The sequence below is a fragment of the Beauveria bassiana genome (genome assembly GCF_000280675.1).
Source record: "Beauveria bassiana ARSEF 2860 unplaced genomic scaffold BBA_S00045, whole genome shotgun sequence".
Taxonomy (NCBI): Eukaryota; Fungi; Ascomycota; class Sordariomycetes; order Hypocreales; family Cordycipitaceae; genus Beauveria; species Beauveria bassiana.
Window position 1 is genome coordinate 90,722 of NW_007930880.1, and position 14,321 is coordinate 105,042.

At 50.0% G+C, this 14,321-nt stretch overlaps 7 protein-coding genes across 7 annotated transcripts; 3 read left to right on the forward strand and 4 right to left on the reverse strand.

The window, feature by feature from the left end:
* Positions 1-87: 87 nt before the first annotated feature.
* BBA_09103 (glyoxalase-like protein) lies at positions 88-1,002 on the forward strand (the record flags this gene model as incomplete). The annotated part of the gene is made up of 1 exon (XM_008604200.1): positions 88-1,002. One exon carries the CDS (start codon positions 88-90, stop codon positions 1,000-1,002), a length of 915 nt encoding a protein of 304 aa, XP_008602422.1.
* A 1,556-nt stretch (positions 1,003-2,558) lies between these two features.
* Positions 2,559-3,698, reverse strand: BBA_09104 (quercetin 2,3-dioxygenase; the record flags this gene model as incomplete). Its single annotated transcript, XM_008604201.1, has 1 exon — positions 2,559-3,698. The coding sequence occupies one exon, from the start codon at positions 3,696-3,698 to the stop codon at positions 2,559-2,561; it is 1,140 nt and encodes a 379-aa protein (XP_008602423.1).
* Positions 3,699-5,363: 1,665 nt separating this feature from the next.
* BBA_09105 (uncharacterized protein) lies at positions 5,364-5,923 on the forward strand (the record flags this gene model as incomplete). Its single annotated transcript, XM_008604202.1, has 2 exons — positions 5,364-5,549; positions 5,615-5,923. The coding sequence occupies 2 exons, from the start codon at positions 5,364-5,366 to the stop codon at positions 5,921-5,923; spliced, it is 495 nt and encodes a 164-aa protein (XP_008602424.1).
* A 513-nt stretch (positions 5,924-6,436) lies between these two features.
* BBA_09106 (uncharacterized protein) lies at positions 6,437-7,024 on the reverse strand (the record flags this gene model as incomplete). Its single annotated transcript, XM_008604203.1, has 1 exon — positions 6,437-7,024. One exon carries the CDS (start codon positions 7,022-7,024, stop codon positions 6,437-6,439), a length of 588 nt encoding a protein of 195 aa, XP_008602425.1.
* A 473-nt stretch (positions 7,025-7,497) lies between these two features.
* Positions 7,498-8,745, reverse strand: BBA_09107 (uncharacterized protein; the record flags this gene model as incomplete). Its single annotated transcript, XM_008604204.1, has 1 exon — positions 7,498-8,745. The coding sequence occupies one exon, from the start codon at positions 8,743-8,745 to the stop codon at positions 7,498-7,500; it is 1,248 nt and encodes a 415-aa protein (XP_008602426.1).
* A 1,395-nt stretch (positions 8,746-10,140) lies between these two features.
* Positions 10,141-10,917, reverse strand: BBA_09108 (uncharacterized protein; the record flags this gene model as incomplete). Its single annotated transcript, XM_008604205.1, has 2 exons — positions 10,141-10,706; positions 10,839-10,917. The coding sequence occupies 2 exons, from the start codon at positions 10,915-10,917 to the stop codon at positions 10,141-10,143; spliced, it is 645 nt and encodes a 214-aa protein (XP_008602427.1).
* Positions 10,918-11,601: 684 nt separating this feature from the next.
* On the forward strand, positions 11,602-13,464 carry BBA_09109 (Catalase-like domain, heme-dependent; the record flags this gene model as incomplete). The annotated part of the gene is made up of 5 exons (XM_008604206.1): positions 11,602-11,788; positions 11,856-12,006; positions 12,061-12,520; positions 12,572-13,346; positions 13,403-13,464. 5 exons carry the CDS (start codon positions 11,602-11,604, stop codon positions 13,462-13,464), a joined length of 1,635 nt encoding a protein of 544 aa, XP_008602428.1.
* Between the last annotated feature and the right edge of the window lie 857 nt (positions 13,465-14,321).

Sequence of the window (14,321 nt, forward strand, 5' to 3'; positions counted from 1 at the left end):
CATCCACTTCACGAAACTTGTTCAGATTGGCATCACACTCTACAGTCATCACACTTTACACTCAGCCACGAACAAACGCCTGCAATCATGACGTCCACACAGCAGGATCATGTCGTCCTTCTCGTCGACGACGCCGTCTTTGAAAACCTACCTTCTTGGGTTACCGACAACTTCACCGTTACACCTGGAGGTTACCACGACGGCCAGTCTTCTCGCAACAAGCTGGTACTCTTCGCTGATGGCAGCTACCTAGAGTTCTTCAATTGGTATGGCACACCACCGTCTTTGGACGATGTCCACTTGCCGATGAGATTCTGGGGACCCAAAACCCCAGGACTGATCGACTTTGCAGTCACCGACACAACCCACTCTGCCGAGGAATCGGTCAGCATGGTTAACCAACGCTTGTCGGAGGAGCCGGACAAGGATCCTGCCGGTCTTGGTGTCAAGTTCGGCAACCCCGTTGCGGGATCACGCAAGAAGGCCAATGGTGTGGAGATTGCGTGGACCGTCACACGTCCAGAGTTCTCCGAGGGTGACAAGACGCCCGCTGAAAAGCTCTTCGTTAACGGCAGAATCGACGTTCCATTCTTCTGCCACGACGTCACCCCGCGAGCCGACAGGGTTCCAAGCCACGAGGAGGATAAGACGACGCATCCCTGCGGCGCCACTGGCATCGCAGCCTGCGAGATTCTCGTGCCCAGCCACCTACGCGCCGAATACGCCGCCGTCTATGCAAAGGTCCTCGGCTCCAAGCTCGAGCCTGCTGACGGCCAAGGCGCGCATACCCTCGACATTGGCGTCCCTCAGGGACCTACCCGTTCTGCGGTGGTGGTGCGTGCTGCCCAGACTGAACATGATATCAGACGCATGCAGGAAAGAGGGATTGGCTTCTCCGATCTTGTCATTGCCGTCAAGTCCGATGGCCCTGGCAGCGGGGCGAGGCGCCCATTGGGCTCCACGGGCATCGAGTCCACGATCTGGCTGGAGAAGACGGAGTGAAATCAGTGAAATATTGCCGTCAATCCAGTGGTGGATATAACCCGTTGTGAGCTGCAAGTAGTGGGATGATCATGTTACTGGCGAGTATTTATAAGGACCACTCCAGATGCAAGAATGTTTATTAGTCGCTAGGAATGAGTGAAACTCATATATTTCAATCATGTTAGCCTGCGTAATTGCCCTTGTGCCGATTGGGTGTTGCTGCATGGCTCGGTACGCGAGTGTGATTGATATTGGGTAGCTATGATAGAGCGGTCCGAAGCGACGACAAAGCGACAGTTGACAACACTCCTCTCTGTCGTCGAACGCGGACCGTGACTTCTGTAGGTATATAGTACGCTGCATAGCTGCCAACAACTTGACCAAAAATACGAATCCGTACCTGGTCATAGTGTATAGTGGTTTATATGCCAACTCAACAAAGGGCGGCTGGAACAGTCTATGAATAAAGAAGAAGAAGAAGAAGAGCATAGCCTGATATTCGTAAGCTAAAATGCACTAGTATACGCCATGCAGTTCTGCTGAAGCAGGCTGGCTGAGACGGAGCAATTGAGGTTAAGCTGCTAAAGGAATGGGAATGCCCTAATACCGAGGCTCATGACATCAACAGGCAAATACTCAAAGCTAGCTTCAATCTGGCCTACCTCCAGGTTGTAAAACGCTTCTGTCGCCACGTCGAGATTTTGATGGTGGACACTCTGCAAAAAAGCCAACTTAGCCTTAACATCTTGTTGAGTGAGGAATGTCGTAGGGAAGAAACGCCGAATACAGAAATTGGACTTCGCAGTGCTACGGTTGGTGATTAATCTAACGCGGTGCTGAGATGAGCCTCGCAGACAAGAATAGCGCAGTGCAGAGCGGGCATAGATCGAGTGAGTATAGCCAAGGAAACAACCAACTTTTTGAGTGAGAGAGCCGGGACTGCAGAGGCCTTACGCGTGGAAACTGCCGGCAGCGTATTCTTCTTTTCCCTCTCCAATGCCGTAATATCGCACGAACGGCCGAGAAGCCACTGCTGAGCAGCGATGCTTCTCCGGGACCAGTGGACCACCTGGCTACACGGACCCCTCGAGGAGGCTTTCCACCAGGAACAGAAGGCGGCACTTACCGACATGCGCTTCCACAAAGAGCGTGAATCTGGTCTCTAGGGAGATGCAAGGGAGCTAAAAGTTTTTTGAGGAAACTTGACATAAAAATCCTCTTGTTCGCGGGCATCAAAACAGATCAATGTGTACTTTCGACAATACAAGATGCGTATGAGAAAGCATTTGATACTGTATTACTCAGAGATGGTTGTGATACCAAGAGCCCGGAATATGCAAAACAGATTTGTATACCATTCTTCTCTATACCCTAAAGAGTAGCTTAGTTAAATTCTTTTTTATTAAATAGTTGGACTAATGATAGATTTTCTGTTGAGTGGAGAGTCATTCTTGATGCCTTGGTCAAAAGATGTGTCTTCATCATTATTCCAAGACATTATTTGTAAGGCGTGCAACATTGGCACGTTTGCGAAGCAGACTTCGCCGCCATGTGCTGTATTGACCCATGCGCGCCTACATTTCGGCGGGAAAGACAGCGTGATCCCATTTCTCGGCTCTCTCCAGTAGCCAAGAGTCCAAGCCACGTCCCGCCGTGCCCAAGTATACCTTTGTAAACTTGGCTGATGACCAATAGCGGAATTCTGTCTTGGCTGGTATGAAAACAACGTCCCCTCCAGCCAACGTCGTATTGGTACCATTGAGACTCACGGTAAATAGCCCCTCGAGAACCTGAAATGCTTGCGAATCCAGGAACTTGAGCAATTTTACATCGTCGTGCGGGAGTCTTTGCCTGAGTGTGATTGTGGCAAGCGTCATGTTCCCGTCGCTTTTGGCCCTCGTTGCGAGCGGCTGGACTATCTGGCCCAGAGATCGCTCCAGGTACTTAGGACCCCAGTTGTTTGCAATATAGTAAGATCGCGGTTTCCCCAAGAGTGCATTCGAGCTCTGATGCCAGGATGTCTGCCCATCTTCCGTTGTGGCATTAGTCAAGTCGTAGTTCAAGAAGTATCCCTCGTCTATGTTAACGTCGAATCGCGAGGCTTCGCCGTTGAATTTGTCGTCTGGAAACGGCCGCGGTGCGTCAGGAGAGAAAGACGATCCTGATGTCGAGTTCCAGCTTTCACCGACCGTCATGAAGAACCTGTCTAGCCCCGCCGGGGCGATGAAGGCAGCCAGATGCGTGTCTGGCTCGAGGAGTTGAAAGCTGTGAAACGTTGTCGGCGGAGCGGCGCCAAAGTCTCCGGCGATCAGCTCGCGCCCCGCGTTATTTTCCCACGCTCGCACCCTGCCCTTGACACAGAAGAAGGTCTCGAAAAAACGTGTATGATAGTGTGTGGCAATGCGGGGACCGCCACTGCCATAGATGCTCAGCAGCGAAAGCTTCGAGTCGGACGATGCTCCGGTGACGAGCAGGCGAAAAATGGTCGCGCCTACCGCGACCGTGGTGCCGGTGAGATGCCGAAGAACATACGGACGCACATGGTCCGGCATCTCTGTGACGACCAGTGGATTTTCGCTGTCCGGAATGGCGCCGGCATACAACGGATCGGATTCACGACAAGGCGAGGACAACACCTTCTGACTGCACGCAGTGCGGCCGTCAGCGCCCCATAATGAAAGAGCACTCAGTGCGAAGAGGTTCTGTAGCTTCATCTTAGTCGGTGTTAGCTGGTAAGTTCTTGTCGGTTGTGCTAGAGATTTTCATCACATCTAGCGCTGCTTCTAGCTTCTTTATATAGCAATCGACAGGCATCTTGCTACGATTCAGCATGCTGACGCAGGTTCTACCATGTTGCTTTCGATATGGCCAATTAGGACGTGCAAGTGCTTGGAAGGTGATTTTTTAGGCGATTGTTCCGACAGAAGTTGTGAATGACTTCCCGGAAAGGAAATCTACATATAGCGCGGGTCTGGAAGGCTGGCGTGATCACCCACCGAAATAGTTATCTGCCGTCGTCACCTATCCACACATCAATACTGATGCATGGGATGCAAAATCAATGTCCGAATTATTGCAGGGATACTGAAGGTTTCGCCGCTAGAGACGAAAATTAGACAAAGTGTGAGTCACAAGTATCCAGGACAAGGAGAAGGAGACTTATGCTGTGCCGGCCAGGCCCTTTGCTATATAGCGGTTAACATCGTCTAGCCATTCCAGTGTCTCTGCACAGTTCGAGTTTTATACATCCCGTAGAACTAATTTTGGTGTTCGCATGCTTATGTGACACTCTCTGGCTTGCGTGCTCGATGATGGCAATGATTGCTCAATCGAGCTGCAACACCGCTGATGCCGTGGTGGTGGACTATCTTTGTATATTTGACAGAATGCTACTGCCTGATACGAGCTCCTATCGTGTCAATCATGCAATGAATGTAATATCGTCGTCCGCAATTAACTCTGCACGTAAATGTGAACTTCGTGTACGCTACATGTTCGGGCCTCATTCTCTTTGTCCACAGACGTCGACAAGACAATATCCTGACGGCTCATGTTGGCGGAAACTGATGTGAATTTTGCCATAACAGTCACGTACTTTTGGCAGATCATGCTAGCGAAATAGCAACTTAAACTCTATTCTTTGTTGCTTTGGAACTCGGGCATGGAGCTTGCTTCTAAATTGTCCAACGGTAAGGTTGTTCTGCCCTCTTCCGGCGGTCATGTCTTAAAGGACCGATTCAGTGGACCATGCTTACCAACAATAATATCTAAGCCCTCGTGTCGGTTTGTACTATATTGCATCAAGTATGGCCTGCTGTGGCAATAATCACCCTTGTATGGCGGTCTCGGTGACCATGATATGTTGCTCGCAAACTCGTACGCCTCGGGCGTTGCGCTAGTTGCCAGTGCGGAGACTGGTTTCATACCACCCACGGGCATGACTTGTGCTGTACGAGCGCGTGGAGCACTTGTAGCGCTGGACGCAGTTGCTATATGAATGGCCAGTCGAGCGCGGCGCCTTTGGCTACATGAAGTTTCTTGTGGCGAAAGTAGCCTATCAGCAGGTCAGCTGCGACCGTGAGCACAGACAACTGACACGCCGGGATCCGCGTGCGTTGCGCTTGAAATGGCCAAATAGCCGCTACCTTGATGGAACTGACGAAAGTTGCTGCCATTATGGCCAATGACCTATTCTCGGCCGACGGGGCGGTCTTTGTGGGTGAGCAGCCAGCTCGCAACATGCAAACTATAAATTGGTCATGAAACCACGGTTATTCATTTGGGGGTCTTTTCTCATCAGGCAAACAGTATCTATCGCACTCATCAACAGACATCAAAAAGAGAAACTCAATAAATTTGAACCAAGACTACAAGCCAAAATGCCGACGCAGGAAGAAAAGAAGAATCTGGAAGTCGTTGCGAAATATTTCGCCGAGTACTGGGGCAAGGCCAACCAGAACATCGTCGATGAGCTCTGCGACGACAAGTTCGTCATCAATTATCCTATGCATGGCCCGAGGTATGGCAAGGAGGGCGCAAAAAGGATGATGGCAGAATTCAAAGACGTGAGTTGAGAACAGTACGAAGCCATGGCGAGGGTTTTTCAGAGCTAACAAAGTATCGATCAAAGGCATTCCCAGACATTTCCTTTCATGCTTACCAGCATCCACTGATTGCTAGCGGGCCCTACGTCGTGGGCCGCTGGATCGGCGGGGGAACGCACACGGGAGTTGCCTTTTCGGATCTGGCCGTCGGATGCTTGGACAAGCCCAAGACAGGGAAGAAGATGTACTTTTCCGGCACCACCATCTTTACGCTAAAGGATGGCAAAATTATTGACGAAACCGGCGAGGAAGGAACCATAACTGCAATGCAGAACCTGGGGATGGTGGCTCAGCCGAACCCAGGCAAGGAAGTGCAGTATCTACATGACCATTGACCGGGTTGCAGTCATGTGAACCGAAACATTTCGATTATGTACTACTGGGGTGAGCCAAATTAGCTTTTAGGCGTTATTTAGAATAAATACGTGTCGACTTTATTAGTCGTTCGATACAATAAACAAGTCAAGCCCACGGAAGCTAGCTCCTGATTCCGTACATCTGTGTAAAATCTAGGTACCGACGACACCTACAACCCTACTGTATTTTTAGGTATACCCCCCACTGTTTACCGCCTGCCCTTCCTTGACCCTGTAGTGCACCACCTATTATAGGTACCTAAGATGGCTGGACCTAACCCGCTATGTTGGGCCCTGTGGAGGCCCCCACAGAACCTAGAGAATACAGCATCATGACCTCCTCTCTCTTCCCTGACACGCTAGGCTTGTTCAGTGTGAGCAGAAATTCCACTGCATAAAAAGCAAAGTATTATTGATTTTCTTGCACAGCTGAAGACGGCAGGCCAGAATTATATGCTAATGAGGAGCGCAGGCATCTGAGTCAACATACGATCAATGGAACTCCACATCTCGCAAGTCCTTGTCGACCAAGAAATCGCGAAGAGGCATGGCCCGGGTTCGAACCCTGCAAATTCTCATAGTGTAGCGATATCTCGCGCGCTGCATCCAAGTCGTATATGGCGAGTATACATGATGCAATTCGACGTGATTACACTCCGGTCTGTCCTCTTCGGTCAGGTCGACCAGAACTATCTTGTCGGCCGGAATTTTGGACACAAAGGTGGCAAAGCCTTCATCTCCACCAAACTCGTACGGAAGCTGGCGGACGTGATTGATGGCCCTATTGGCGAAATAGGCTGGATTTTCATCGGTAAAGGTTGCCATCAGTTCGCCCAGACAATTGTGCTGGAGAGAAATTGGCCACGTTCCCGGCGAAAAGTTGACCTGAGCCGATGCGGTCGAGAGCAGAGTCAGAGAGTAGAGAAGCAGACAAGTGTATAAAAGAAGATGCTTGGTCATCTGACCGGCGACGGTGCTGAGGCGTTGGGCAGCGTACCCAATTCGTGTCCGGCCCGAACCCCTGCGGAGTGGGCTCCTCTCCGAAATTTCATCCATTTGAATCCGTTGGTTGTCGCGCATCTTCTTGGTTGGAAAGGAGGGTCAGAAAGTGAGTTGGGAAAGTGAGTTGGAAAGCAAGTTACGAAGTGCACAGCCATTTTATATCTTGACGCCCTAGCCTCGTATCGCGGCCAGCGGCTAGCGGCTAGCTGCTATAATCTAACCATGATGATATAATAATAATATGTTCATCGTATAAGTATGGCGTGGTAGTTTATTTTGTCACGGCCATGCCGAGTCAGTTTGACATGGTTCTTATTACACAGCCCCACCAATAAGGATAGACAAATCCAAGTATTTGTATTTGTACTTGTATTTGTATTTGTATTTGTATATATATTTGGCGCCAGCGGCGTCCCTAGGGAGGGCAAAAGGCACCCGCCAGACAAATCCAAGTATATAGCATATATAAAATCATAATAAAGTCTTCGTATCTTGGTCTGCCATTACTTACTCCCAATCTGATAATCTATCTTAAAGTAGAATAGGCTACCTCATCGCTCGTTGTTTACATTCTTTGATGTCTGTGCCATCTCACTTGTCTCTTGCTCTTGATACTTAAGCCATCTCTTCCTCTCTCCCTCGGCCCGCCGACGAAGCCGATAGCATTGGTACGCCCAGCACTCCACCGCGCTATCGATGAGCCCCCAGTCTTTGTTCGTGCCTACCGTCCAGGTAGAATGTTGATCTGTGTCTACCCATGCGGAGCTGGGTCCGTGGAGCGGCTCAGCAGGGTCCCAGCCAAGATTCTTCATCGCCATAGCCACTCTGTGGTCCATGTCACAGACTGGTAGGTTGGCCGGGGCGGGTTGCATGCCCAGTGCATGCTCGCGCTGCTCGAGGTCGAGGAGAAACGAGAGGATGACCTCAAGCCGTGACTCGACCGCGACCAGCCGACCGTTATCAAACACGGAATCGAGCCGATCCGCTGCGTCGATGAGCGACAGATCGATGGGGCCGCTCTTGGCCTCTTTCCCAGTGGCGACGATAAGGGTCCGCATATCGGCAATGTCGGTTGTCGCAAAGTCGAACTCGCCCATCCGGACAGCCACGATGACAGCCTCAAAGACGGGCTGTATATACCAAAACGGCCGCATGTGGCGACGCCATTTGTGGCCCCCAAATAAATCCGGCACCTCCTCACAAAGTGTCTCGTTGTCTATGACGTCGCGGACTCTCTCACAAAAGTTGGTGTGTGAGCGCTTGAGCCGCTCAACCATGGCCAAGGAGCATGTCTTCACAGGGAGGTCGGTGGCGGTGGGTGGCACATTGACCTTTGTGAGAAACTGACCAAGATCAACCTCGCTCTTGTAAGGACGGAACCAGCGGTGATACGTATACCGGAACAGCTCGGCCGCAATGAAAGAAGTCTCTTCTTCCCCCTGAGGCTGCTCAGTGGAGCGGGCACGCGGGCACCATTCGTCACGGAGCAGATAGACAGCGGCAGTGCGGTTGCAGGCATTGCCAGCATCCTCATGGTGAAGCGTGGATGCGTGGTCTAGGTCGACGGGTTGGTGCATGCGTGAGGACAGAAGCCATTTCTTACCGGCGCAGTATGTGCTAATGTGCAGGTGGTGGTTCCCCTCTTGGTTAACGCGGAGAACGTGCAATATTTCTTTTCTAGACAGAGGGAAGCGGTCTGGATCGACACAGTGCTGAGAACGGGCTTGAGCAAAGTTCTCGACGGATTCCTTTGTATCAGTGCTTTGATTTTGCTCTGTGGCCGCTTCACTAGATACCATGGTTGTTGTTTCTGGGTTTGGGGTGTGGGTAGATGCTTCCTGGGTCTCAGGGTCGACGTTTGGGCAGGTATCTCTGTAGATGCAGATGAGATGGAGCTTGACTTATTGCTCTGCGGACGAGGAATGTCAAAGTTGGAAGGAGAGAAAAGAGAATGGGAGATGCGAGGGTATTTAAGATGGCTGTGGCTACAGAAGAAAAATTAAACGCGCGTAGAGTGAAAAGTGAGTTTGCCCATGCTCTTCGCGGCGTCGGTGGCGTAGTGCCTCTAATAAACACTGAGTCATCTTGTCAATTTCAATTTGTACATCAAGTGCCTTGTAGCTTTTGATTGATGAGGAGCTGCAACTAGAAAAGATCTTTCCAAAGAAAGAAAATTTACTTATATATAAAGTAAGGAGTCCACCATGTCTCTTGATGACAAAATGAAGAGGTGAAAGCGGAGTAGATTTAGTTCAGACAGCCACATAACCTACCCTTCAGCCAAGGCGAAAATGCAGCAGGCCCATCTTATACTACGTCGATTTCTGGCAGAATCTCAATATCCATACTCAAATAAATTCCAGAAAGGACTCGTAGATGTAAGCTTGTTATAGAGGGTATGACTATATTGAAAATGTAGAGGATAAATCATCATCCATGAGACCTGAAAGCTTGGCTGCAGGGCTAGCGCATCAAGGGCAGACCACGTAAATTGAAGTGTCAATGCCGAGGCTACCCTTGATGGGGGGTCACAAGTTGACGGCTATGCTTTCAAGACTATACTTCCTCGCCTCATTCAGTAATACCATCAACGACAACCGAGTTTTCTTATCATTTTGCGTGCTACCCTTGAGAGGCGGTCGGAAGGTGGGAGCGCTAGGAAACGCCACGAGCAGAGCCTTTCCCCATGAGATAGTGATGGAGCTTAGTCCTTACACTACTAGTTAGTCTAGTACTTCCCGAATAGGAAGTGGCATAGAGTTAAATGCCTCCCTACGGTTAGATATATACCTAAAACTATTACTTTCTAAGGATTCTGTTTTTATTTTTCTTATTTCTACGTCCTTTACCTCGGACCTTTTCGGCACTGTGCTATACTCTTTCCGTTTATACTGCTATACTCGGTCGCTTATGTTGTTTGTTTGTCTGCCTCCCTGCTCGTTTTCATTCGTAGCAAAACCTTAGGCCTCCTCACTACGTTCATCGCCCTACGCTGGGTTTTGATAATCGCGATCTGCCCTGCGGGATTGAAATGAGAATCGATAGTGTTTGCCAGATGAGTTTATAGTCGGTATTTGCGACAGATGAGAGAACAATGTCTTTTCCTCTTAGCTATTTATTTGTAGCTTGGTGCATGCATCCATAACCAATCTCCTGCACAGATTCACCCGCCACAGAAAAAGTCCCAACATTCACTAGCAAAGCGCCGTACGCATCCTCCGTCTCTGGCTCGTCAACCACTCCACCTCGACAGGTCGTCCGGCGACACGTGTCGGAAGCACGCTGAGCATTCTATACATATCCTCTGCTTTCACAGACTGCACGCCGCTCTCCTTGACAAAAAGCATCTGTAGAGCCTCTTGAAGCAGGATCGGACATAACACGTTCTTGCCCGCTTGGCTAGCGGCAGCTTGTGCTAGCACATACTCCCGTAGCATATCCAGCACGCAAGCACAGTCACGAGTGAAATCAGTTACTGAAGCATTATGCAGGAGCGAAGCCAACTCCGTCGAGCCCACTCTCACTGCCGGCTCCCGAGCCGTGGACAGCAAAAGTAACCCTGGTTGCACGGAGACAAGTCCATCCCGGACAGCCCCTACAACCTCCAGACATAGACACTGATGACTAGGTGATTGCCGTGCATCCGCACGACGTGCCTCTTCCAGTATTTCCATATACCTTCGGACGGCCTCCAGCATGCGGGGAGGTTCCACATACATCCCGAGGTGAATGGGTTGACTATCCAAGTCCATGGGATCATCTACCAAGGGTAAGCCTGACGGAGACCAACGGCTTTACTCCGCTTTGAAATATTCGTATTCTTGATTAAATACGTTTTTCATCGATAGTGAAATGACTGCGACGCTTGCGGAAGCTGGGAAGTGAAACGAACCTTGCTCCTCAAAGAACCAACCATTCTGGTCTCTACGTTCTTCATCACCACACTCTTCTCGACCATAGCGAGACTGCATGCTGCTTGTTTATGCTTACACAAAGCATGAAGGAACTAAAATTTCCGTCTGTCATGGCTGGGGATTTGTGCCGCCTTATACTCATCAATGAGTTCGAGCAATGGGTGGGGGCTCTTTTTGCTCCCCACTTTCAGTTCGAGTATGGAGTGGAGCCCTGTCGTCACCCTTCTATCCGCCTACCAATCGTGCATCCCTCTCCGGTCTTCTCTTAGTGTTACTCACGCACTCTCTATTTGTCTGAATACAGGAGGATTACACACGCGTGTGGAATCTCGATTCTTGACGTTCTAATTTCCGGTACTGATGATGCTTGATTGAAGGTCTATCTGGCTACGCAGAGGGCTGATGTAGAGTGGGGCCGGTGAGGCAGGGCTTGAGGCAGGCTGCCTCAATCAACACTGCTTTTGTCTATCATTATAGTGTGTATTTATATACCGACTATATATCAGTGTATAGCTCACTTATCCTGTTATATAAATTTTACATAGGACTTAGGTCCTTATGTTGCTTAGACTATTTAGAAGAAAGTGCTAGGAAGATATCTCGGCGGAGATATTCCCTCTAAGATAGTGTTAAAGCTTTTAGTTTTTAGTCGTCGTACTAGTCTAGTACTTCCCGATCAGGAAGCGGCATAGAATCCTGAAGAGGAAGTAGTATGGACTCATCATCGAAGCCGGTCGACCAATGAGAGGATTTGTATTCACCCATGTTACAATTGCCTTCTTATTAGAGGATGCAGCTCGATTGCCTGGAGTTCAGAACCGATTCGAGTATTTAAGATGGCGCACGCGCCCAGCTTGCCGTGCTGAGGAGCCCAGCAACGCACAAGAGAACCTTCACAAGCAAACCAGTCTCCCTAGCATCAATCATGGTATGAAACAGTCCTAGTCTATCACTAGACTTATTCTTAACTGGTTCAAAGTCTAGCAAATACCCAGTCAGCACCTTGGCAAACGGCCAACCTAGCGACAATCCCGGCTCGGTCCAGCAAGTCCGCTACGGAAACACGAATGGCGGCCTTGTCGTCCTCAGCGACACACAAACCATTGAAATTCTTGCTCATTTCGCCCGTGAGCGTATTCCAGAGAGGTACTATGGTTACGCCGCATCACCAAGAACAAGATGCTAATACAATGGTTATAGAAGCGTTCATGCCAAGGCCGCCGGCGCTTTTGGTGAATTTGAAGTGCTGGACGATGTGTCTGACATCACAGATGCCAAATTCCTCACTGGCATCGGCAAGAAGACGCCCATTCTCACGCGCATGTCCACCGTTGGTGGCGAAAAGGGCTCTAGCGATACGGTGCGTGACGTGCGAGGGTGGGCGACCAAGTTTTACACGGAAGAAGGTATTCAAGACTTTGTTTTTAATGATCTGCCCGTCTTCTTCATCCGCGACCCCATCAAGTTCCCGTCCATGAATCGTTCCCACAAACGTCACCCTCAGACCAATGTCCCGGATAACAGCATGTTCTGGGACTTCCACGTCAACAATCCAGAGGGCATCCACGCCTTGATGCACCTGTTTGGCCAGCGAGGTATCCCAGCGTCGCTTCGCAACATCAGCGGCTATGGAGTTCACACGTATACTCTCAACAAATCAGTGAGTAAAAACAATATCATATCTGCACCCTCGCTAATAATCTGTGCCTAGGATGGCAGCTATGTCTACGTGAAATGGCACTTCAAGCCAGATGACGGCATCAAGACCATGGCAGCGGACACTGCTCTTTACCTTGCGGGTGCTGAGCCGGACTACCACGTCAAGGACCTGTTTCATGCCATCAAAACTGGCAACTTTCCCAGCTGGACAGTCTATGTTCAGGTCATCCGACCCGAACAAGTCAGCTCGGCGCCGATTGACATTTTTGACAACACCTTTACCTGGCCCCATGCGCTCTATCCTCTGCGACGCATTGGCAAATTTACTCTCAACAGGAACCCAAACAACTACTTTCAGGACATTGAGCAGGCGTGCTTCTCCCCCTCCAACATGGTCCCTGGCATCGGACCCTCTGCCGACCCGGTATTGCAGGCGCGCATGTTTTCGTATCCCGACGCGCATCGCTACCGTGTAGGGCCCAACTACTTTCAGCTGCCGCCCAATAAACCCGTCAACTGCGTGTATGCGCCGTATGTACGCGACGGACCGGGCACCATCAACGGCAACTACGGCGCTGATCCAGACTATGTCGGCTCGCAGCTGTGCCCAGTGTCGACGAGCAAGCGCGTGCAGATGCCCACGCATGAAGTGTGGTCTGGAAACGTTACTGCTTTTGCCACGCAGTTTGATGAGGACCGTGATTTTAAGCAAGCTAGGGAGCTTTGGCACATCATTTGCCACGAAAAGGGGGGACGAGAGCAGTTCTTGCACAATATTGTGCCCACACTCAAGGATGTGCCCGACGAACTCAAGCACAGGGTTCTAGGTAAGTTCCAGCCGCTATAGCGTGTTGTTCATTTTGACTAATTCTTGTGACTGTAGATTACCTAGGCAAGGTTGACGATGAGCTCAAAGCCCTGCTAAAGGCGGCGCTTCTTAAGTGAATGCCTCACAGGAGTCTAGCTAGTACTATTTTGTAAATGTCGTGATTGAGAAAGGTTAGGAGATGATTGGCTTGACCAGGTATCGTCATAGCTATTATTGATGCTTGCTCAGGAGGGACAATATTGCTAGGTTTCTACATCTTTATAAAATTAATAAATTGAACAGGACTTATTTTTCAAGCAAACCACCACAGAAAACTTCGAAATTGTTCGATGCATCTCTTGTGATACTGAACTCTGAAATGGTCGCACGTAGCCAGGAGCTGGCTTGCATGGCAGCAGGCTTAGATAGGGCCTTTTTGGCGTGGGGCAGCCAGTGGATTACTACGCCTACTCCCCATCTATGCGGCAGAGCCATTGCCATCAACATGATTTGTTTCGAGGATCCTTGTCGACTCTGAGGCAAGTCTTTAATCCTTGTTCCATTGAAGAACACTCCATGAGCAGGTGGGCTGTGCTCTTATCTTTCGAAGAGCATCTTGACGAGGCTGAATCGAGACTCTTGCCACCGTTGGCGATGGCGGATACAACGTAACCATAACAGGTTAAAGCCACGCCAAATAAATAACTACAGATAGGGCCTGACTCGATTCCACATCTTTTGCAGTGAGGGGAAAGCTGAAGGCACTAGAAATTACTAGTGGGATGCTTCATGTTCCTACTCCACTCGCCAGCCGGTTCAGGTAGATTGTCACGGAAACTGTAAACCGAGGCGGAGACGACGCAGAGAATTTTTTTGCTCAAGGACCTGTCGCAATATCAACAAGGTGAAAAGGGTAGAGACGACCGATGCCGCTTGACATTACCTGCGACGTTGACACCAAGCTTTATTGAGCCCGGCTCCTGGCTCTTTGCAC